Source organism: Urocitellus parryii, chromosome 3, assembly GCF_045843805.1.
Source record: "Urocitellus parryii isolate mUroPar1 chromosome 3, mUroPar1.hap1, whole genome shotgun sequence".
In the NCBI taxonomy this organism is placed as follows: domain Eukaryota; kingdom Metazoa; phylum Chordata; class Mammalia; order Rodentia; family Sciuridae; genus Urocitellus; species Urocitellus parryii.
The window spans coordinates 5,597,442-5,621,659 of NC_135533.1; the positions used below are offsets into that span (position 1 = coordinate 5,597,442).

The 24,218-nt window shown below is 54.8% G+C and overlaps 2 protein-coding genes across 4 annotated transcripts in view; one reads left to right on the top strand and one right to left on the bottom strand.

Annotated features, from left to right (window-relative positions):
- Positions 1 to 6: 6 nt before the first annotated feature.
- Positions 7 to 16,236, top strand: Gbx1 (gastrulation brain homeobox 1). The gene is made up of 2 exons (XM_026379822.2): positions 7 to 546; positions 15,683 to 16,236. Exons 1-2 carry the CDS (start codon positions 18 to 20, stop codon positions 16,234 to 16,236), a joined length of 1,083 nt encoding a protein of 360 aa, XP_026235607.1. The 5' UTR covers positions 7 to 17.
- Positions 16,237 to 19,021: 2,785 nt separating this feature from the next.
- Agap3 (ArfGAP with GTPase domain, ankyrin repeat and PH domain 3) overlaps positions 19,022 to 24,218 on the bottom strand; it is a 52,962-nt gene continuing 47,765 nt past the window's right edge. For 2 of the 3 annotated variants that reach the window (XM_026379790.2, XM_026379793.2), the window contains 5 exons: positions 21,255 to 21,409; positions 21,081 to 21,171; positions 20,734 to 20,956; positions 19,785 to 20,040; positions 19,022 to 19,685 (listed from right to left, as the gene is read on the bottom strand). In XM_026379790.2, the coding sequence (XP_026235575.1) occupies positions 19,479 to 19,685; positions 19,785 to 20,040; positions 20,734 to 20,956; positions 21,081 to 21,171; positions 21,255 to 21,409 (932 nt within the window). In that variant the 3' untranslated portion in view covers positions 19,022 to 19,478. Of the gene's footprint in view, positions 19,686 to 19,784; positions 20,041 to 20,733; positions 20,957 to 21,080; positions 21,172 to 21,254; positions 21,410 to 23,140; positions 23,279 to 24,218 lie in introns of all 3 variants that reach the window. The other variant, XM_026379789.2, reaches the window with a different exon arrangement.

Genomic DNA, 24,218 nt, shown 5'->3' on the forward strand with positions numbered 1-24,218 from the left:
CCGCAGCTCCGGGCGCGATGCAGAGAGCCGGAGGCGGCGGCGCTCCCGGGGCCAGCGGCGGGGGCGGCGGGGTCCCAGGCACTGCCTTCTCCATCGACTCCCTGATCGGGCCGCCGCCGCCGCGCTCTGGCCACTTGCTCTACACCGGCTACCCCATGTTCATGCCCTACCGGCCGCTCGTGCTGCCGCAGGCGCTGGCCCCGGCGCCGCTGCCCGCCGGCCTCCCGCCCCTCGCCCCGCTCGCCTCCTTCGCCGGCCGCCTTACCAACACCTTCTGTGCGGGTCTGGGCCAGGCCGTGCCCTCGATGGTGGCGCTGACCACCGCGCTGCCCAGCTTCGCCGAGCCGCCCGACGCCTTCTACGGGCCCCCGGAGCTCGCCGCCGCCGCCGCTGCCGCCACTGCCACGCGAAACAACCCGGAGCAGGGCGGCCGACGCCCGGAGGGCGGGCTGGAAGCCGACGAGCTGCTGCCGGCCCGGGAGAAAGTGGCAGAGCCCCCGCCGCCCCCGCCTGCGCACTTCTCAGAGACTTTCCCAAGTCTGCCGGGTAAGTGCTGGGGCCCACCAGGACGCCGGGCGGGAGGCCAGTTCACCTGGAGGTCCCAGACCCGAACCTGCTTGGAACCCCGGGACCTGCCTGGAGCCCTGCAGCTCCAGACCCCCAGATCGCACGCGGAATCTGCGGAAACGACTCCCATACAGTTCCAAGCACAGGATCTCTAGGTCCCCAGACCCATCCTACTGCTCTGCCTGTCCCCAGACTGCTGGAAGCCTCACCAAAGACTTCCAGCACTCTCTTCCAAATTAATGTCTTTCCTCCCAGCATTCTAGCCTCCGGCCTCGCCCTGTCGCCTTCTTAGAATTCCTTCTTTTCTCTCTTCTACCAGGAGTAGAGAAGCTACAAGGGTGGGATTCCTGGGGACACCAGCAGGGCCCCAGGATGAGGGCATGTTCGGAAGCTGTCGGTTTGGTAAGAAGGACTGTTCTGGCTTTCGAGGAGAGGACTGTTTGACCTCCAGTACAAATGGCCAGCATGAACTGTGCGGCTGCAGGTTCAGAGGGAGGATCTCAGCGGTGTCTGTTGCTTAGCCTAGAGGTCAATTCTGAACCCACAGGTTTAGAATTCAGTCTTGAGAAACCAGGTAGAGGGATACGGGCAGCTGATGGGAGGAGAAGAGGCTACAGGCTGGGCTGAGTTGGGTGTGGCCTGAAGACCCATAGTTGAGAATCTGGCTGAAATGCTGCTAAGAGCCCTGGATCCTCCATGGGAGGATGCCCTGCAGAGACAGTATATGAAATGGAACCCTACTTAAAATCAGTTCACTTAGAAACCCTCTTGTCCTTGCTAGGGGTCCTTAACCCCTAGGAGCCACAAAAGCTTTCTCCTATCCAGGTAGATGCAGGTGTTCTGAGATCTGATGCTTATATAATTTGGTGGACCCTATTTAAGAAAAATAAGGTTAACATACAGGTAGGTGTAGGACTGTGAAGCTAAACTTCCTTAGCACAGATGAATCTGCTTTTGCTCAAACATTCACTGTATCCAGCTTAGCAGGTAGGGAGGACCCCAGAATTCCTGGAGGCTGACTCTAGTGGAGACAGGCATCCTTGGCCAAGAAAGGCAATTCTTGGGTCTCCCTGAATTTATCCAAAGGGCTAATCACTCCTCCAGACTCCGAGGACTGCCACAGAGCCTGTCTTCCCCTCCTCTTACCTCTTGGTTCTGGGCATTTGGGCTTTGAGGATTCAACTGTTGTTTTCTTTTTTCATACCTGGCTAGACCAAGAGGATACCAGGAAGTCAGAGCAGCATCTCCCAAGAAGGCCCATAGGGAGAAGACAGAACACACCTGGAGATGAGAGGAAATGTCTGCAAGATAAGAGGGTGGGGGTTCTGTAGAAGCCAGCAGGTGATCTAAAGAAGGAAGGATTAGCAGGATTCTTAGAATAGGATGATCCTAAGGCAGAAAAGACCAGAGGACAGGTCATAAAAGAGATGGCTGTGGAGACAACAGAATCTGGAGGCAGAGCAGACACACCTAGGAAAGAGATGAGCCGGAGGGAGAGCCCAGGTAGAGCCGACCTCAGAGGAATATGTCCAGCCTGAGAAGAACAAGTAGCTCGTCCAGTCTTAGGTCTCCTCGGTTCTTCTTTTAACCATTTTGTATAATGGGGGCTTTCTTGGCGTAGATTGAATATTGGCTACAAACAAGGTATTGATAGACAGGAATAAGCAGAAGGGGGAAACGAAAGAGAAATACTGAGGAGGGAAGAATAGAGGACAGGAGGAAGAAATGAGCTGAGTCTTGGACATCAAAAGAGATGATGAAATGAGAGGGCTGTCAGCAGAGGGTCTCTGTATAGGGCTAGATGGAAAGCAAACAATTCCATCAGACCAAAAGTGTGTGTGCATGTGTGCAGAAGAGTCCTGTCCTGGGAGGAGTGGAGAGTGCTTAGAAAAAAAAAAAATAGTGGGCAAGGTTTGAACACTATGAGTAATTTTCCTTAAAGGGTTTTCAATACTGGAGTGATGGGAAACCAGAATTTACATAGAAATGATGAAAGGGAGATCATCATCCTAGGAAAATGTTGGAAATAAAAAGAAATCCATGTGTTGTTCTTGGAATGTGGGCCAGGGGCTCTGTTATTAAACATGGTGGCAGAGAGACCTTGCAGGGGAAGGGTTTTGAGAGTCCTGCCTTAGCCTAGAAAGATACACCGTGGGTCGTGGTAGGTGCCGGCTGGGCAGCAAGGAAGCCGGTTTCAGAAGAAACATCCACTCACACCCACTTCCCCAGTTGTGGGTTTCCCCTGAGATGGCTGCAAAAAGAGAATGCAGTTCCAGAAATATTAGGCATAAAATCCATCTGGGGAGTGACAGTACATGGCACACATTGAAATGGTGGGAAAACCAACCCTCCAGTTTGGGATTATGCTGGAGTATTTGGGATGAAATAAGATAGTTCTCTGCTGGGAATAATGGGATTGAAACCTCCAGAGCAGAAGAGTCTGGGGAAAGAACACACTCTTTAAAGTGACAGAGGAGTAACTGCTCTCCTGGTGGGGCATGGTGGCATTGGGCTGCAATTATTATTAATTTATATTTGTTTAACATTTTACTATTACCAGCCCCTTTAAGTGAACTTATAGTGACAACAGGCCAGTTTGGAGAATGAGTGAAGTTCTTTTCTTTGGGAGTTACAGGGACTATTTTTTTTTTTTAAAGTTAGCTGAGAGTTAGGACAGACACCACTCTCTATAAGAACTGATGAAGGAAAAAACAGAACTTCATTATGATTTGATTGCAGAGGTGGAAGCTCTCTTAACAGGTACATAGAAACACGGGGTGGAAAGATATTGAGAATGGTTGATTGAATAGAATTCTAGGTTTGGCACATGGGAAGCAGTGGGCTAATGGGAGCAAATCTTTTAGTCGAATGATAAAGTGGAGAGAATTTTGAACTGACAGGGAAGATTAAAGTATGAGTCGGTAGGGCTGGGGTATAGCTTGAGGGTAGAGAGCTTTGCTTAGCATGCCTGAGGCCCTGAGTTCCATCCCAGCACTGAAAAGGAAAATAACAAAATATGAAGAGCCCAAAATAGTGCTGACTAGTAGAAGCTATATATATAATTTAAAGGTTTTTATTAGTCATGTTAAAAAGATAAACAGGAAAATTTAGTTTTAAAAATGCATCTTATTTAACCCAATATGTCCAAAATAATTTCAGCATTAAGCATATAAGCATTAACGTGAGATATTTTATATCTTCTTTTCATACTAAGTCCTCGAGATCCAGTGTGTATTTCAGACTCCCAGTACATCTCAGTCTGGACCAGTGGTGTTTCAGGTGTCGGGTAGCTGCATGTGGCCGGGGGTGTCCATATTCAACATAACACACCTAGAGATCTCTAAGAGCAAAGTTAGGTGAAACTGCCAGGGAAGGAGCTGTGGGCTGGGGTGGAGACTGAGTCCTCAACGCAGCAGGAACGGAGGAGAGAAGAGAGCAGTGAGATCTGGATGGAAGGAAGAACAAAGCTCTGCCCTGAGTGGGATGGGCGGGGGTGCTCTGAGTCTGAAGGTGCGTGAGCTCTGGCTGAGAGTGATCCGAGCTGACTTGTGTGCAAGTCTGCAGATCAGCATCCAGGATGAAGGAAGAGGATGCCTGCCGTGTGCTGGGGCAGTGATGAAAAAAGCTGTCTGTTTAGGGACATGAAGAAGAAAACTTTAAGATGGGAGTGTCTAGAGCAGTCATTCATTTGCAGAGAAGAAGGCTGGATTGCCTGGCTACACAAGCTAGGAAGTGTGTGTGGGGGTAGGTACTCCATATAGACTGTCGAGTGGTGTGGATACAGGAGGGATGATGTGGGTGCTGGGCTTGTGAAGAAACGAAAGCAGTCGCATTTGGGGTGATGTGGGAGAGAGGAGCCTGGCATAGGACGAGCCTGAGAGACATCAGGGTAATGAGGACGATTTAAAAAATCAACAGAGAAGACTTGGTAATTTCTGAATAGAAATTACAGTCATAGTGGTTATCACGCAGGAGACCATGAAATGCCCAGGGAAAATGGTCTTTGAGAGCTGATTGCCTTAAGCTAAGTACCTGATTATAGCTGGGGACATTTGTGTGACCAGTAGTTGGTTTCTGAATGGGTATCTATTATAAAAATGTCAAGATACGGTGTTTACTTATGACAGGAAAACAGGAAATGATGATGGGATGTGCCACCAGAGACTTCTGTTGCTAGAAGACATGGGAGGAGATTTTTTTGGAGGTGACAGGAGACCCAGACCAGGTGTTTCTAGAACTTTTGAGGGAAGCACACAGTGAGACAGAGAGAAGAGTACATACTGCCTTAGTGGGATGGAGGGGGTGCCTTCTAAGGAGCTGTGACACATGGGCCCAAGTCAGCTTTGTCACCCCTCAGCTGTGTGACTGACAAATCACTCATTTCAGTCGGGGAAGATTAGTGTGTGCCTATTCGTGGATTAGTATGTTCTGGATACTTTGGGAGATGCAGTCTTGTAACCTCTCTAGGCTTCAGATTTCTCATCTGGAGCAAAAGTGTTCATTCAGGTGATTGTTAGTGTCCCTTTCAATTCTGTGTTTCAAGAAGGGATCTCAACAGAATCTGGGGAGCCTCTGTCAGAGGATCTATCAACTCTGGGTGGGAGAAAAATTACTCCTTTATTGTTATTAACTTCTAACTGAAATTTGGTCTTTCTTTAATTATACATGTAGGCCAAAATCATCTGAATTTCAGCAACATGTGAGGCTGTGGGTACTGATAGAAATTCCAGATTCAGCTGGGCACAGTATTGCACACATATAATCCCAGCAATGCAGAAGGCAAGAAGATTTCAAGTTCAAGGCTAGCCTTGACAACTTAGCAAGATGCTGTCCCAAAATTAAAAAAAAAAAAAAAGAAAAGAAAAGAAAGAAAAGGGAAATCACAGTTGTTTTAATGTAAATTAATAATTTTTGGAAGGATCTTATTTTAAAAAATTAATCAAGACCATGAGTATGGGCTGGGGGTGTGGCTCAGTGGTAGAGTGCTTGCCTAGCATGTGTGAGGCACTGGGTTCAATCCTCAGCACCATATATCAATAAATAAAAAAAAAAAGGTCCATTAACAATTAAAAAAAAAACATGAGTATATCACAAATCCAGTTTTAAATGTCTGATAACTGCAATAATATAATGGACTTCAACTATTAATTCTGTGTGTTTTATGTTATGTACCTAAAAGCATTATCCTGAGACAGGGCAGGTGGGCTATATCTGCTGGCCAAAAGGCACTCATGGTACAAAAAGAAAATGAAGGACCCCTAGTGGAGAGACAAGCCCACAGTGACAAGGCCAGCAGGGGAGGACTGGACAGGATGCTGGGCTGCCACGTGCCATGGTGAAGGTGGCACTTGGCAGGGGGTGGTGGGGCAAAAGGGGAGTGGACAGAGGGGCCCTCTGCAGCAGCGTAGGTATGGAGACAAATCCTTCAGATGATGTGGAGGAGAGTTCTTCTGCTTAGAGTGATGGGCATGGAGTCTGTCCTGGGCATAATGGGGGAGAGGAAATAATTGGAATCATGAGGGGACATATTTTAATTAGAAAGAAGGAGGAGTATAACATTAGGAGCCGAGTGCCCTGTATGGAGATAGACATTACAGGAGGAAGCCGTCGGCTGGAACTCTGCCTTGGGAGAGGAATTGGGGGAAGGATCTTTTCTGTAAAACTGATTTGGAATCAGGAAATAGAAGGGAGAGAAGTGGAGTAGAACGTACAGAGACCTGGAGAGGAAGGCGTGGTGGGAGGAGAGAACTTTATTTAGAGGGAATGAGGATGTTCCCAGGCTGGGTAGGAAGAAGCACCCCTGTGAGGAAGCCAGCTGCAAGGACAGGGTCCCTGCATGGTGTGCTCGGCCACCGGCGGCCTGTGCTCTGAGCTCTAAGTGGTGCAGAAGGGTAGGAAGCCTTTACTGAGAGCCAGCTGGCGCAGGGGAGATTCCACGGTAGAGGAGCGTGGAGCAATGCCTGGCAGGGGGGTGCTAATTGGAAGAGAGGATGGTGGTGAGAGGGATGCCTGGATTTGCCGTGACAGAGTGGCCGCACGGGTTGAATTCAGGGGTGATGGGAAGAGACAGCCCTGGCCAGCAGGGTGGGCTGGTCCTTGTTGAGGAGTGGAGCAGAGGGCTGTGGATCCCTTGGGGACCAGGGTCATGAGCAGAAACACCATGCAAACACCATGGGCATGGCGAGAACTGGGAAATACTCTGACCCCAGGAGCTGGTTGGTTTCTTGGCTGAACTGCGGAGGAGGTGGGCTGATGCTGGGAGTCACCAAGAGGGTGGGGCTCTGTGCTGAGTGCGGGGAGAGAGGGATGCAGAGGCTGAAAGGAGGAGGGAGGTGTGTTGTCCTGAGAGAAAGGTAAGCATTGCTTTGTGCTGGGACTACCAGGATTCCAAGAATCCCACCTTGACACTCCAGGTCCATAGCTGAGTGGGCGTGGCCGAGTCACACCTGTCCCAGCCCGGCATCAGGAAAATTAGGGATTTGAATTGGTGTCCCCGCAGGTTGTTTCCAGCTCCATGATTCTGTTTGTACCTGTAAGGACACTTTATTAATGAACCCTCCCTCCCTCCCTCCCCCCCCACCCCACCCCCTTGTTTTCTTTGAGGTGCTGGTGATCAAACCCGGGGCCTCAGCGTGAATTGTTTCTTTATTTTTACAAAAGGTGCCTGAGCCAAGGGCCAGGGAAATTCTGTGCTTCCCAGTGCTCGGTGGAAGGAGGAGGAGGCAGGCTGGTCGTGTGTTTTGGGGTCTGGCCTTAGGGTGAGGAAGGCTTTGTCATCAGGGACTGGGCGGGAGGCCTCCCAGCTGCGGCTGTGCACAACTCTGATGTGAAACCAATGAGAAAAACATGAGAGAAATGGAAGTAGATATTGTCTAGGCCCAAAGGGTTGGGATCCGCCGAGACTAAGGTTACCTGGTAAGGAAGGAAGTAGTGAGAAAAGGGGAAGTTGAGCTGGGCGTGGTGGCGCACACCTGTGACCCCAACAACTCTCGAGGCTGAGGCAGGAGGATTGCAGGTTTGAGGCCAACCTTAGCAGCTTAGCAAGATCCTATCTCAGAATAAAAAATAAGAAGGGCTGGAGATGTAGTTCAATGGTAAAACACCCCTGGGTTCAATCCCCGGTACCAATAAATAAAGAAAGAAAGGAGAAAAGGGAGTCATGCTATGGAATCGGTTTCCAGCCTCTGGTCTTCCTCCATGTGTTACAGTAGTTAGAGGCTAGAGGGACGTTAGGAGAAGCCTGTTTACATTAAGTGATAGTGAAGAGGTGTGGTGGGGGCAGAGGCAGGGACAGGTTTTGGTCGAGAGCTGGGCACAGATATCTCTCTCTCTCTCTCTCTCTCTCTCTCTCTCTCCCTCTCCCCCTCTCCCCAGGCCTCATGCATGCTCAGCAAGCACTCTATCACTGAGCTATGTCCCCATCCCATAGGGCACAGATCTCGGTGCCACTGTTTCTCTGTGATCTGCAGCAAAGTCCTGACCTGGGCCATTCCAGTGTCCTCACCAATAAAATGAGGGCAATCATGCCTTGCTCACAGACTTGCAGCTTAAATGAGAAGATCTTTGTGCAGTGTCCTGAGAGTAACAGGTGCCCAAGAAACTATCATTATTGTCCTTGCCCTTGAATAGGCGGGAAGCTCTCCAGGATTCAGCTGGAGGGCTCTGTGAACTGGGGACGGTGTGGGGTGCCTGATAAGGTGCCGTCAGGGACAGGCATTCCTAGGCAGGGATTGAAGGTGCAGGTGTCCGACGGCTGTTCACATGGGGCTGGCCAGGGCAGAACTCCTACTGTCTAATCTGGGTGGATTTCCAGTGTCTTTGGCTCTTTCTCCTTCCTCTGGGTTCTCCTGCCTCATGTTCTGGTGTCCTCTGGAGACCGAAGACTGCCCACAGCCCCTCTGCTGTGCCTCACAGGGCCTGTTCTTCCTTACTGTCTATTTAAAAAATAGATATTTCTCCTTTTTTCTTCACCAAGATTCCTCTTTGCTCATATGTCTGATCTGTGTTAGGAGCAACACCACTGGATTCAACTAATTCACACGCAGCTGGATGAAAGAGTTTCCTAAAAGTCCAAGTGAACTTCACACTGGTGGATCCTTAGGTGGTAGTGTTGGGAATTAGCTTGGGGTGACATGGAGGAGTTTCTATGGGAGGGAGGGGAGCAGCGTGGGAGTCAGGTGGTCATGGCGGCTCCAGTGACAGCGTGCCACCTAGGTCCTTTCAGCTGCTTGTGATGGGAGCTCACCCTTCCTGTGGACTAAGGTGAGGAGACATGGATTCATGTGGCTGTGGAGGAGCCACGGGCTCAGAAACGCAAACGGTGCCGTTGGGTCTTTCTTGCACCCTCTCCGACTTCACTTCACCCCCTCCTCAAGACCAGGCCCTTCGAGGGCCGAGAGGCAGGGAGGCCAGCGCACAGGCAGCTCTGAGTGTTCACAGGTGAGCACCCCGTGAGGGTGGCAGTGTTGGATCAGCCCAGGAGGACTGGAGTCCCCAGGAAGGCCGCGTGTTCAGTCCCAGGCCCAGGTCACAGCTGGCAGACCCACCAGCTCCTGGGTGGGAAGAGGAAGATGGGCCCTAAAGCAAGGGTGCTGTCACTGAACAGAAGTGGGGAGGGACCTGGGCAGGGAAAAACAGCCCGACGCAGAAACCAGAGAGAAGGGCGAGACCGGCCTCAGCTCTCTTTCGGGATGCTTAGCTTCCTCAGCCACTAGTTGCAGTTCAGGAGGCTGAGACGGGAGGATCCCAAGTTCAAAGCCAGCCTCAGCAACATAGCAAGGTCTTAAGCAACTTAATGAGACACTGTTTCAAAAAGTAAAAAGGGTGGGGGTGTCACTCAGTGGTTAAGCACCTCCAAGGAGTGATGGGATCCAGGGAACGACTCGCTGAGGATGCAGCTGGAGGCAGTTGACAAACATGTACCCCTCGGTGAGGCCGGTTCTTGGCTCTGATTCCCACTGGGCTGGGGCTTTGGCTCAGTGGCAGAGTGCTTGCTTAGCATGTTTGAGGCCCTGGGTTCGATCCTCAGACCCCATAAAAATAAATTAAATAAAGGGTATTGTGTCCATCTACAACTAAAAAAAAAATTATTTTTTTAAAAAAAGAAAGAAAAGAGCCCTACTGAACTGTAGAAGCCACAAGAAATTGGTGTTCGAAAGAAACTGTTTCCATAGTTTGGCCACATTCTTTTTAAAGTTAGAAAATATGTTTTCAAATAAAAGGAACATTGGCTCGTAACATGACATTCCTACGAACCGTAAGGACAGAGAAAATCAAGAGACAGACCTGGTGGGGATTCGGTGTTGGGGCCGAGGGGGCAAGCCAGGCCTCCCCAGGGCAGCTGCAGGCGTCTTCTGCGGGCACCTGGAGTGGGAGACTTTGGTGGCTGGCCAGAGCCTGTAGAGGTGGGGGAAAGCAGGAGGTCTACACTTGGATTCAAGAAGAAGCTTATTTAATTAATGAGGCGTCTGGGGAGAGCTGTTGCCTCAAGTGCCGGGCCGGGGGAGTGGGGGGCGCGATCTCCTGGAAAGGACAGAAGAGGCTGGAGATGTAGGACATCAGGTGCAGTGTCCCTAGCTATGGGACTTAGGAAAATCACTTAGTCTTCTTGAATCTCCATTTTCTTCACCTGAAAACAAGGTTATTAACTCCCTGGTCCTCCTAATAGTAACAGTAGATCAAGTCACTTTGTGAGTTGCTTGAAGGTAAAGGGAGATAATAAATGTGTTTTGAAAAGTTAAAGCTGGGCTGGCACACATCTGAAATCCCAGCAGTTCAGGAGGCTGAGACAGGAGGATCCCAAGTTCAAAGCCAGCCTCAGCAACATAGCAAGGTCTTAAGCAACTTCATGAGACACTGTCTCAAAAAGTAAAAAGGGCGGGGGTGTCACTCAGTGGTTAAGCACCTCCAGGTTAGCTCCCCAGTATCAAAAGAAAAAGAAAGATTGGGGGGCTGTGGCTGTGGCTCAGCAGTAGAGCACTCGCCTAGCATGGGTGAGGCCCTGGGTTCGATCCTCAGCACCACATAAAAACAATTAAGATATTGTGTCCATCTACAACTAAAGAAAAATATTAAAAGAAAAAAGAAAGGTTAGGCCATGCAAGGTGCTCTTGACCGGGGCCAGGTCAGCCTGCCATGAAAGGAGCCCTGAGCTTCTCGTGAACCGGAGGCCCCTCTGGAAGGCAGCCATAGAGAGAAGACCCTTGCATGTATCTGGAGTAAAGAGTGCTGAAGAGCCACGGGGAGAGGAGAAAGTGGAGGGCTGTTCCTTATGCACCTGAAGTTAGAGGAGGGTGTGGCCTTAATGGGTGCAGGCCACACTGGAAGTGTGCTGGTGGCCACCAGTGATGGGAGAGCGATCTGTCTCCAAACAGAGCCTCGCGCACTGGGCATGGCGATGGACTGCGCCTCCAGAGCTGGGACTGATCACAGCTACACCTCTTTGGGGAGATGGCAGAGGACCTGTGTTTTCTCCCACCTTTTGGGGGGGTGGTGCCACGGGATGGCACTAGGGCCTCTAGCATACTAGGCAAGTGCTGTGCCACTGAGCTCTGTTTACAGCCCTTCTCCCACCTTTGACACCATGGGGACAGGAGAGGTTGGCCTGGAGGATCAGGAGGAGGCTCACTGTCCTGGGCATGAGGTGGGCTGTTAAGCTGTTTTTGGAAATAGAAGAGTCACATGAGGGACATCTACAAATAGTAAAGCTAGTTGATTTTCTGTAAGTGATAACAGAGCAGGGGTCGGTGGCTGGATAAATGAGGGACATCACAGGGGCCAGCTGGGTTCCCTTCTTCTCAGTGGGAGTGTGGTGCTGTGTTCTCTTTCTGTGGGGGAATACCTTCCATGGAGTCTGTGGCCCTCAGTCTCTTCCCCAGCCTGACCTGACCCCAAGGTGGAGCTCTGTGTCCCTGGGCCACTGGCCTTCCTCTGGGAAGCCACCCTTGCAGACTCACCCTGAAGCCTGAGCAAGGCTCTTGAGTGGGATTCATGCTCCTGGCATGAACTCTGTGAGCAGTTATGAGTCACACTTTGTGATATCTGTCCCTCCAATCATAGCATCATGAACCCTGCCTGTCTCCTGCCTGCCCCAGCCATTCCCCTGCCCAGAGACCATGCTTTCCCGCAGGCACTAGACTTACAAGGGGAACCCAGCACACTCAACCTTGGTACCAGTGATATTCCCACACACAAAGGACAGGACCTTTCTGCCTGTTTGGCTACCTATCTAGCACAGTCAAATGGTTTCCAGTTTTAAGATTTTCATTTTGCTGATGGTGTTATCAGAATGATTATTTGCCATGTAAAATTTTCAATGAAGTCTTCTTTGGTCTATCAAGTATTTTTTTGTTGTTGTTCATATCAACCAGTAACCACATCTGCAATTGGAAATTTGCTTTTATGGATATTTTATCTACCAAATCTAAGTACTGTCAATCAAATTTTGTAAACATAAATTTTCTCAGAAAGGTTTGCTACTTCTGTCAGTTTTTAATCAATAACAAAAATTTAAGTGACATTTTAGTTTTGTTTGACCTTTTTACTACTAATATTTATCATGAATCAGATAAAATGATTTGGCCGAGCAAGGTGACACTCACATGTAAGCCTAGCGGCTCAGGAGGTGAAGGCAGGAAGATCTCAAGTTCAAGGCCAGCCTCAGCAACTTAGCGAGGCCCTGAACAACTTAGCAAGACCCTGTCTCAAAATAAAAAAATAGAAAGAACTGCAGGTGTGGCTCACTGGTAGAGCATGCCTGGGTTCAATTTCCAGTACCGTATCCACCCACACCTACCCCCCCACACACACAGGAAGCAGTTGGCATGTCTTCTTCAGCTGTTAGGCTTGCTGCCTTGGGAAGGGTCTCCTTTGCTCAGTGGTTCCGGGGCCACACCCTGGGCTTTGGCTGTGGGGGTTCTGCAGCTCCCCCTGCTGGTGGAGCAAAGAGCAAGTGCAGGGCCAGAACATCTTGCTTGGCTCCAAATGCAGCAATATTCTGGGTGAGAAAGTGGGGTATTTTTTAAAAAGCACCCTTGCTTCCCCTCCTCCAGCACCCGCCTCCTCTCCTTTCTCTTGGTTCTTGAAACTTTTTGGCCGTCTCTCGGCTGGTTCGGCATTTTTTTCAGGCCGTCTCCACCCCACTCCTCCCCAGGCTCTTCGGCCTTGCTTGGCCTTTCCTCCTCTCTCCCACTCCTGGCCGGACTCACTCATTGTCCCGACGCTGCTCCGCTGAGACATGTGGCTGTGCTTTCCCTCTCTCGGTGGTGCCCATCGCCCCTCCCCCACTCATTCCTCCAGTCCTTATCTGAGTCCTCAATGTCATGATCATAAAGGAGCAGAGACACTCCTGCCCCTGCCGCTCTGCGTCCGTCCCCCGGGATGGAGAAGGAGAGACTGTGAACTTGTGCGCCTTGGAAGGCCTTAAAAGCAGCACTAAGGGTAGCCTCCTCGGGGGGCTTGATTTTGCCGATGTCTGAAGACAGAGGGATGGATGAGGTGACCTCGGGAGGGCTCTGCCGGGTCCAGAACTGGGAGCCTCCTCTCAGTCATCATCAGCTTAGATTTATGGGACGTCCCTTGGGTGCTTGGTGCTGTACAGAAGGGTTCCATCCTTCAAGCCTGAAATCCAGTTGCTGCCTTTTTAGCACTGTTTAAGATCATCTTACTGGGCTGTTTTTATGAGCTTTCACCCTTCGTTCTGTTATTATTGAATACAAGGTATGCTTTAAGAATCAAAGTCGGAGGATTTAATGATGCTGTGGGATTGTCCTTCACTGTTTTCAGCACCCAGTAGGTTCCTGGGATCCTGTGGGCTTCCTCTGTGAAGGTGAGGGAGGCCGGAGGCCAGCTGAGCAGTGGGTAGGGTATTCATGGGTGTGTCTGATGGCACTGGGGCTGAGGTGATGGAGAGGCGTGGCAGAGGAAGCAGCGGAGATGGAAAGAGAGATGGAGAGGGGCGAGCACACACCTGGATGCTGGATATCGTTTCTCTTATTTAGCTGACTATTGAGCGCCAACTCAGTGCAGATCATTGTCAGATGCTCATGATACAGTGAATAAAACATCAGAATTCCTCAAAGCTCATATTCTAATAGGGAGCGGCAGCCAGAGGGGTGGATGAATAAAGGTGGTGGCATGTACCATAGTGACAGGTAGGTCACAGAGGGGAGATCAGAATGTCAGGGGTCCAAATCCTAAGGGGATGTTCAGGAAGCTCTCCCTGGAGGAGCAGGGAGCGGCCAGTGCTGAGATCCAGGAGGATGGAAGCCAGCGAGGAGAAGAGGACACTGACGGTCTAGGTGGTGGTGACTTGGACCAGAGGCAACAGGGAGGAGAGGCCCAGCTCTGGGCGTATTTGAAAGGTGGATTTGTGAGTGGATGTGCTTCATGAGAGGAGTGAAGGGCAGCCGCAGATCTGGTTTGAAGGCAGGAGGATGGAGTTCCACAGAGATGGGGGGGACTGGGTTGTGTGGGAATGGACCATAGTGCGGGGAAGAGCCCTCAGTGAGAGGGAGGAGGGAACCCAGGCTGAAGATCTCACAGGAAGGAAAACAGGTGGCCAGCGAGAAGACGAGGTGGGCGTTGGGAAGCCTGTGGCCAGTGGCCAGCACCCCCACCACATCAGGGCAGGGCTCCGGAAATGCAGGGCTGAGCCTGAACTGTGGCTGGTCAACTCAGGAACGGGACAAAGGGGAGGAAGGGAGGAGACAGAGCAGGCTGGGGTGTGTGGTAGTAACAGGGCCAGATGATCCTGGCCTCTAGGGAGAATGTCACCGTGGCCCTTGAGCAGCAGGTGTGCACATCAGCAGCAAGGGATCAGCAGGTCAGCTCTGGAAGCTTCTGGGCCTCAGGCAGGTGGGGAGGGACCACACCCAGGACCAGCCCTGCCTGCCAGCAGGAGGTGTCTGGGCAGTGTCCCTGCCCCGCATGGCACCCTGGGTTTAGCCAAGCTGCATTCTGAACTCCAAGCAGGCTTGGAGGGTGTGTGTGGTGAGTGCCCATCTTCACGTGGCTCACAGGTCGTCCATATGCCTCCTTCTTCCCTAGCGGATGATCGTCTTTTGACTTTCTGTTGTTGGGCAGAAAACGAGGGAGTTTGTAGTCGTCGTAGTCCTGAGGAGCACATCATTGGGTAGATTAAAACCAAAGGTGGAATCAGATTTCAGAATCGTGTGTGGATTAAATGTTTGTATGTCTGTGATCATAAATAGTCACTCATCTACTAAACGAGTCAGAATTCCTTCTGCACAGTTCCTTCCCTGTTTTTCCCGTTTCACTCTGTCCCCACATCCCCTCCAGCCCTCGGCCAGTGTCAGGCTCTGGTCCTGGGGATTCTGAGCTTGAGCAGGAGCTGCTGTCTGCATTGGCCAGGAGAGAGGGGAGGTGGGAGAGCCATTCCGTCACTTTGGAATTCAGGATAAGGACCACAAGGGGATGGGGCCGAGTCATGGGGAGGAAGGTTGGGCACAGACAAGGGAATGGCATGTGGCTGGGAGCCCCTGTCCTGGCTGGGCAGTCTGGATAGGGATCGGGAAGGGGGCTTGAGACCTCCAGTTCCCAGGGCTTTGAGTGTCTTGGACCCATATTTAAGGAGGGTGTGGGGAGGAGCAGATAAGCCTAAAGATCTGGCCAGAGGTGTGTGAGGGTCTCTCTGCACAGAGGGAAATTTGGGGACCGTTCCTGCGAGCTGGGCTGGATGAGGACTTCTGGGGGGGACAGCAGGCTCCTCTCCTCCCACATTGGAAATCCAAGCCAGTGTCCCCCTGCTTTGTCCTGGGGCCCGGTGTAGAAGGTCACTGGGCCCTTGGTCCTGGGCTTGGAGAGTTGGGTTGCTGGTATAGAGGGAATGGAATGGGTGGTGGGAAAGTCCGGGGGCTACTGTCCACTCTATTGCCTGCCCCCCTTTCTGTGGTGACCTCGAGCTGGTTAATACCTTTCTTCCCGTTGTCTCCCCTAACCCTCTTCCCGCTCCCCACCTGGATGTGCCTGTCCCTTCTCCTGCCACCTCTTCCTTTCTTGCCGCTGCCCCCCCATTCCTGGCCGGTCCCGTTGCCCCCCCTCACCCTGTCTTCCCTGCCTGCTCCCTCCCCATCCATCGGTTTCTCGCTCCCCACAGCAGAGGGGAAGGTGTACAGCTCAGACGAGGAGAAGCTGGAGGCCCCAGCGGGAGACCCAGCAGGCAGCGAGCAGGAGGAGGAGGGCTCAGGCGGTGACAGCGAGGACGACAGTTTCCTGGACAGTTCTGCAGGGGGCCCTGGGGCTCTTCTGGGACCTAAACCGAAGCTAAAGGGAAGCCTGGGGACTGGAGCTGAGGAGGGGACACCGGTGACCACGGGGGTCAGTGCCCCCGGGGGGAAAAGCCGGCGGCGCCGAACGGCCTTCACCAGCGAGCAGCTCCTGGAACTGGAGAAGGAGTTCCACTGCAAGAAGTACCTGAGCCTGACGGAGCGCTCCCAGATCGCCCACGCCCTCAAGCTCAGCGAGGTGCAGGTCAAGATCTGGTTCCAGAACCGCCGGGCCAAGTGGAAGCGCATCAAAGCCGGCAACGTGAGCAGCCGTTCTGGGGAGCCTGTCAGGAACCCCAAAATCGTTGTGCCCATACCTGTGCACGTCAACAGGTTCGCTGTGCGCAGCCAACACCAGCAAATGGAGCAGGGGGCCCGGCCCTGACCTGAGCAAGGACTGCGGCTGGGCTGTGCCCACAGGAGGGACCGCAGCGGGGAGAGGCCCACGGTGCTCCCCGCCCTGAGACCAGAGACCTTCAGGATGAGGGGCTTCGGGGCCACAGGGGCTCCGGGTCTATTCACCAGGGAGGTGCTGGGACTGGGGTGGACCCCTCCGGCCCATGGGGCTTTAAGTGCTCGGGGCCTGAAGGGTTCTGTGGCTGATGTCCGGGAACAGCTTCTGACCAAATGGAGGAGCCCAGGGCCACACCAGCCCAGATGGATGGCAGCTCCTTATTTATTTTATGTAAAGTTTGTATATACGGAGCTGGGTCTGTCTGCACTCCTAAGAAGCTTCGGGAAAGGTCTGTTTCATCGAGCCTCAGCCAGAGTTCATTCCATCCTGCACTCGGCCGGCCGTGGGCAGCATCTCTTCAGTGCAAGGTGTGGGAAGAGATGGCTGGAACCACCAGCAGCCTCCAGGGGACCACTGCTCCCCTCACCCCTGCCTCCCGCTTGGCCCTGCTCCCACGTACACCCCTCACCTCCCGCTACAGCCACTGTTCCTCCTCCAGGTAAACAGGCCTCTTTGGAAGAGGTGGCCGACTCCAGGGGGTGAGACTCATTCCCATTTGTATTAAAGCTAAATGACGGCACCTGACCCTCAATGGCTGGTGAGTGTTGGAGCCAGCTAACTGGCTAGAGGTCGCCAGTCCAGTCAGTGACAGGGGCAGGGTGGGGCTCGCTCACACTACCTTTGGGTGCAGAGGACACAGCAACCGAGTGGCCTCTGCTGCCCTTTGTATTTCAGATGCGAGGGCCCAGGGAGGGAGGACTCATCTCTGGTGCTCTGTTTCCGAAGCTTCAGGTACTGCAGCCTCTTCTGCTACAGAACAAGGTGGGCATAGAGGGGTCACTGCCAAATGGAGGGGACAGGAGCCAGTCTGTGATGGTTCTGGAAAGGTGTGTGCCGTGGGGAAGACCAGAGCGAGGCTGTGGGATTGGAAGGGACGGTGTTGGTGGATAAAGCAAACACCCGAGCTACACCCTCCAGACACACTGCACTGACTGCAGGCAGAGGGACTGTTAGGGAGACCGGCTGAGGCCGGTTCACGGCAGGCCAGCTGCTTGGGAAGAACTTGGCCATCTTGGTGGAGAGGAGAGCTAGTGTGAACAGGCCATGGAGAAGACAAACAGCAGGCTACAACTAAGACGGGAACCCAGGGTGTTCAAGTAAGGGTCAGAGGGAAGCCAAACGCCCCACCAACCCCCGTACCCTCCTCAGAGGACCAACGATTGCTCCTGGAATGACAAATCAGTCAATGTCTCATTGACTCGTCTTATGGCTCGACTGGGGTTGCCCTTCCTGAGCAGCCCGTTTCTCCCAAAGCAAGCAGCCGGGAGCTGCGGCTGGTCAGTGACGATAGAAAGGTCTACTGTTGAGTGAGGACCCCTAGGCCCAGGCTGTCTGTGCCCCTCGGCTAAGTTTCAGCTGGGCTTCTGATTACAGCTTAAAGTCTGAAGTCCAGACCTGCCGGGTCCCTGGCCTGACCCGCCAAGGCTAAGTCCCCCTGGTTCCTTAGAGTCACCCTGCTCAGGGAACCAACAGGATTAGGTTGTCTTGAGGAGATAAGTCAGACAGAGGTTGACAAGGACAGCTCTGTCCCTTCAGCAGGGTTGGGGCAGAGGCTCTAGCTCCACGCCCAGTGTGGAGGGCAAGTGAGCACTGAGCAGAAAGGCCGGAGGGACCAGCCACCACCAAGGATGCTGTGCGTCTCCCCTGGCTCTGTGCCTGGCTGAGCAGGGTCCCGCCGGCCCGAGCGGCTTGTCTTGAGGGAGTCTGGAGGTGACTGCTGCTAGTTTCCCCAAGTCCAGGAACCCAGTCCCACACATCATGGCCCTGGCTCTTCTGCCCTGATCTACGTGTAAGGCTCTTAACAGCCTTGCAAAAGGGGACGTGGACAAAGAAATAAAACCTGGTTTCCTCTCTGAGTAGCGTTACTTGGTTATTTACTACATGTAGGCAGGTGCCCACGCAGGGCACCAGCCAGCACACCTGCCATGGACCCAAGAGGCTTCAGGAAACATGGGCTGCCAGCAGAGTGGTTTCAGGAACGGGGAACAACAGGCTCCTGCGAGCTGGGACCTGAACTTAGCCAGTTCTTGCCCTTCAAGAGCCAGTACAGTTGCCCCTGGATCCCTGGAGAAGAGGGATATGCTGAGAAAGAAAGGCAGGGGCTCCTGTCCTGCCCCCAGCTGGGCAAGCTGCTGGTGGGCGTCCAGGTGGCTGCTCTGCCACCCCCTCCCCTTTGCTCACAAGCAAAGCCCAGGCCCCTGTGCCCCAGCCGCCTTGTTCAGCAGCTAGCTGCCCACCCTGTGGCATCAGCTCGAAGGTCCTGGCACATTCTCAGACTCCCAGGGAGGGGCATGCTCCTGCCCTCTGGTACACTGTGGCCAGGGCCGGGTTGTGGCGTGCCGTCACTAGGTAGGACACTGATGTCAGAGACCACTGGAAAGCTTCCTGGGGGTGGTGGGGGCAGGGGTGCAGTGAAGGCAGCACCCGAGGGGAAGAAGGGCTGCTCCGTCCCAGCAGGTTCCCCGTGCTGCCCACAAACGGCTACACCGCTGCCAGGAGAGCGAGAGAAACTGATGCAAGGCGGCGGCTGAGGGAAAGAAGCCTGGGGTCTGACTGACAGGGAGGGAGAAAGCCTTAGAACAGAGACAGCAAAAATGAGCAGAGGTGGAGGCGAGGGGCACTCCCAGAGGGGAGGAGTGTGAAGGAGAAGCAGGGCCACACACGTCTGGTTTATTGGCTCCTCATACACGCTCACCAAGTATGTACACAAACATAAATATTCCAATGTACAAATTTTACATGGGACTCACAGATCACCCTCTTGTCTCTTTCATCCAGCACCCCCATCCTGTGCCCTGTGCTTGTGGGGGCTGGCACTAGGAGGCAGGGGTCTGGAGGAGGGAGAGGTCCCGCCCCCCTCTCCTCACAGGCACCTCCAAAGGGTCCGTCCCTTCTCAGTGGCCCTGCAGGGCAGAGGGCCGAGCACCGTGCTCCCTCCCTCTGCTGCAGCTCGAACCCCAGACCTCTCCTCGGATCCCTTTGACTTCTCCCTCCTCTCATCCTGGCTGCGTGTCCCTGCTTCTCTGGCTCTGTGCCCGCTTCCCCCAGTGCCTGCGGGGAGGAGGGTCCCAAGCCACGAAGTCCTTCTGGCCTCTCTGCCTTCTTCCTGGGCCTCACAGGAGGCTGGGGCTGCGGTGCAGCTCAGCAGAGGCGTTGGTACCGTTGGCCGGCTCTCTGTTGGGGGTGGGTGCCAAGCCACAGCCCTCCCCAGGGCAGCCGTGCTGGATCAAGATGTCTGCACACTCCTGGCTGCCGGCCCGGCGGGCATAGGCCAGTGGGGTCAGGCCCCGCGCGTCCCGGCTCCTCACGTCCACCCCGTACTGCCGGAGGAAACACGTTCACAGTTGGCAGGAAAGTTTGGGGGGCTGTTGAAGGTTGGGGCAAAAAGGCCAGGGTAGGTCGGCGGCGCCCCCACTCACCCAGATCAGCAGTTGTGTGAAGACTACGTTGGCCATGGCACTGGACAGGTGCAGAGCCGTCCTCCCGTCCCCGTCCCCGTACGTCTCGTTCACCTCCTCCTTGGACCCGTGGGCCAGCAGCATCACCAGCAGCCTCAGGTCATCCTCCACCACGGCCCGGAGCAGCTGCTGCCCCAGTGGCACGTCCGAGCTCGGCAGCGGGGCCAGGAAGAGCCTCTGCTCGTACTTGGCCCGGATCCAGCGCTCCTTCTCCTCTCTGCAAGCACAGGTCCGTCAAAGCATGAGCCACCGAAGGGCACCGAGCCTGCGGGGGCTGTAGGTGGCTGAGAAGGCATGGAGCACCCAGGTGGGGGACAGGGAGGCCGGGTACGAGTTGCATGAAAGTGTGGAGGAGAGGGAAGCCCCAGAGACGCCAGGCATTCAGGGGCAGCGGGGAATGTAAAAGGAAGGCATAAGTGAAAAGAAGGGACACTGAAGGGAAGCCCCAGGGGGGCAGCAGGGACATGGGGCCGAGAGGGCAGGAAGAATCCAGGCAGGCCCGAGCAGCAGCTTATCTGGTCATCTGTACTCTCTCCCATTGGCAGTGCTAGAACAAAGCGGGTGGCCCGTGCTGGGCCACAGCGACCCTATCTACCACCCATTCTCCCCATCTCACAGCACAGGCCAGGGCCTTGCACCACACAGCGATAGGAGCCCTGCGCATGCGCCTCCTGATGGCCCCCTGACCTGCTGATAACAGCTCAGAAAGGGCCTGTTGTTGTGAGGCGCCTGAGTGACAGGTGCCGAGGGGGAGGGGCACCCAAGGGGCCAACTGCCAGGCAGAGCAATGGCTAGTTTAACCCTTCTAACACTGTCACAGCCGCTGGGCACTATCCCCAGCATATCTTCCCCACACTGGGAGCGCCAGCTGTCCCCCATCCTGGCCAACGTCAGGGCCCCATCTGCTCACCTGCAGGCTTCAGGCCCGGGCTTTGCATAGCCATCCAGGGCCCCCTCCCAGACGCTGTTGGCCAGTGCATTGCCCATCGCAGTCATGACAGCCAGCAGCTCAGGTGGCCAGTCGTCGAGGTCCAGGGAGCGGACCCGGGACAGGTGAGCCCCCAGGTGCCGGTGGATTCCTGAGCACTCGATGCACATCAGGGCGCCCAGGTTCAGGCTGGCCCAGTCGGGGTCTAGGCAAGGAGAGGACAATAATATGGCAAGGGTGACCAGAGAGGGGACACGGGGAAGGCCCCCCGCCACCTGCCAGCTCTGCAGCTGCAGCCCCCCTCCCAGGGCCACGGCCGGGACACTCACTGGGGGCGTCGCAGTCGATGCAGAAGCCGTTGCCTCGCACCGTGCGCACGGCCTGCACCGCGAGGGCTGCGTTCTGGTTCCCCAGGCGGGTCTGCCCCAGGAGGGAGACAGGACTCAGTCAGCCACAGCACCATCTCCCCGCCAGGCACTCGGGGTGGCCGCCCCCCTGCCCACCTTGTCCTTGGCGCTGCGGCAGCCCTGCAGGCTGGCCAGGATCTGGGCCTGTACACTCTGCACCCACAGCTCCCTCTCCTCCGCCGTTGAGGCCTCGAAGTGCCACGTCTGCCCGGTGAGGGACACCACCACAAACTCAAAGGACTCCTCTGCCTCTGTGGGGGAGGGCAGTCACGTCAGGGCACCCGGTGGCACAGCTCCACTTGCACGCGTCCTCCTCCCCAGCCGTGGCCACCGGCCCCAGGGCACATGCTCCAGGACCACTGGCAGGTGACCTTGCAAGACGAGTGCAAGCTCCTAGCCACCTGTGGAGCCTCGGGCAGTGGGGTGCAAGTTCTGGCTTCCCCAGCACTGCCACGTGTGGTCCGGACCAGAGAGGGGCACCTGGAGAAAGCCGGGCCCAGCGTCTGGAGAAGGCTACGACGGGCGCTGGAAGGCGAGTGTGGCGCGGGAGGCGGTGGTGGGCACCATTCGTACATGTCAGCTGCAGCCGCCTCATTTTGCAGCTCATTAAACCCAATATTCCTGACGGCGTCAGCGTGGGGCTCTTGGGAGTGGGGCCCCTCCCCCACTGCCCTGGCACAGACAGGCAGGAAGGGCAAATGGGGGGAGACGGTTTCTCCAGGAACTGTAGGATGTGAGCCAATCGGGACCTGAGGACATCTGTAGTGACAAGTGCTGGGGCTGGACTGTGACCCCAAGCACTGCGATGATGCTCTTCCAAGCTGTGCTCCGAGCCCTGGAGGACAGCCACATGGATCTCATTCCCAGCGGCCCCTGCCCTCGAGGTGGTAGTGTGACTTGTGCTGGGGCTGCAGAGACAGCATGTGAACTGGTGGGAGGCCCAGGGCTGTCCCACCCAAGTCGTCGCTGCACCTCTGCGCGGCAGCCTCTCCTCGGTGCCATCTGGGCCCTGGAAGTCCTCCTCCGCTGGGCCCCTGCTCTCAGGACCCTTAACAGAACCGCCTTGCCACATGATAAACGCAGCGCCTTTCTCTCCCCAGGCACCAGTCTCGCGCCCCACCTAGCTCTCGCCTCAGCCTCTGGCTCCCCCAGCGCTTGTGGGCTCTGGTTCCTGGACCATAGCGGACACCTGTGCCATGATGGCTAAGTATCACTGTGTGTCCCAGGCTGGCTGCAAAAGGGCAGCCATCTCCACCCACCTGACCCACACCCCTAACCCTAGAGTCAGAACAGAAATAAGCAACTGAGTCCACAGAAGTCACTTGGGAGCCAAGAGACTCCAGTCACGGAGAAGGGGGAGGCTGGAAGAGAGTCGGGGGAAGGAGCAGCACTGTGATTAAGAGACTGAGAGAGGAAATTGGTCAAGGACTGGGGCTCTTTGGCTCAGGAGAACTCAGCTGACCCAGGCACAAATGCGAAGCACTCACAACACTTGTGGGTGATACAAGAAACACAGAAAGCAGGTCCCTCCCGGCAACTCTTGGAGGAGCTACATAGCAGCTCGCCGGCTCTGACTTTAAGAATGACAGAAGGGCTGGGCACAGTAATCCCAGCCACTCAGGAGGCCGAGGCAGGAGGATTGCAAGTCTGAGGCCAATCTGGGCCATTTAGCAAGGCCCCATCTCAAAATACAGAAGAGCTGGCTCAGTGATCACGCACCCCTACCTTCAATTCCCAGAATCACAAAGAGAAGGGGGTGGGAAGAGGACAGAAGCTCCCAGCTGTTTCAGGGAGAGGAAACAGGACGTTTCCCAAAATCCTGGGTCCAAATGATCGAAAGAGGTTATGGAGTTACTTCTACCTATTATTCCTAGAAAGTGCCGCATCCACCGATCTGGAAAAACCGGCATGACTTCTGGAGTGCTGTGCCCAGACCCCACTGCCCACCTCCTAGGCCCACTCTCCCTCTGGGTCCCCCTAACCTTCAGCAGCACTGCTGGGGCCGTCTGGTCGGGGGGTCCCGGTGCTCTTTTTCCGACGGTGCTTCTTCCGGTTGGAGTGGGGAGATGGGGGAGGCTCCAGCTTGGGGCTGGAACTGAGCACCTCAGCTGGGCCACTGGCTGGTGAGGGGAGAGGTGGAGATGTGTGGGAAGAGGAGAGGTGGCCTGGGGAGAGCAGTCCTGCCACTGTACAGGCCGCACCTGAAGAGCCCGCGGGCCTGCACCCTCTCTGGGATGGGGTCCTGCCCAGGTCTCCCAGTCCCAAGGCCCCCAAGGCCCCCAGCGGTGGAAGAGGAAACGGGCAGAGAAGGAAACTGAGGCGGGCAGAGAACGGCAGAGGGAGGCCCCGGCTGCTGCAGCCTGGAGGGGTGGAAGGCGGCCCAGGGAACTCAGGGAGCTGAAGCCCCAGCAGCTCCGCACCAAATTTATCCTCAATCACACTCCCCGCTCCTCACAATTAATAGCAGAATTAGAAACAATCAGGGAGCTGCCTAATTACTGTCAATTAGAGCGCGCTAATCAAGCTCCGGCTCCCACACCCCGCCCGGCGCTCACCACTAAATGTCAAACTTCATTAGAGGCAGACGCGCTCCCTCCCTGCCTCTCTGCCTCCCTCAGACTCAACAGAGGGGTCTCACCAAGGCCAGCGCAGGCCATCAGCCAGTGACCCAAGGGAAGGGCCCAGCCATGGATGGGTGGGCAGAGACTAATGGCGAGGCCCTTCCTCACAGTGGGCACGCTCAGGAAGGAAGCTCAGTGCTCAGAGGCTGGGCCTGGGGCGGACCTCTGGGAGTCATCAGGGAGGGCAGCAAGTGTGCCCCCCGGGTAGGCTGGGGCGAGGCAGGGGACAGGCTTGTCTGCCCACTTCCTGGCTTACCAGGGGCAGGTGACACCCTGGGTTATCTCCCTGTCTTTTCACCTTCATTTGCCACTAGGGGGTAGAAGGGACAGGAGAGTTGTCACAACTTTTTTTTTTTTTTTTAGCCTTTGAACTACCAAGAGGGTAGGGGCAGGTTGGGGGACGCAAAGGAGGAAATGAAGGGGGGGAAACGAGGATCCC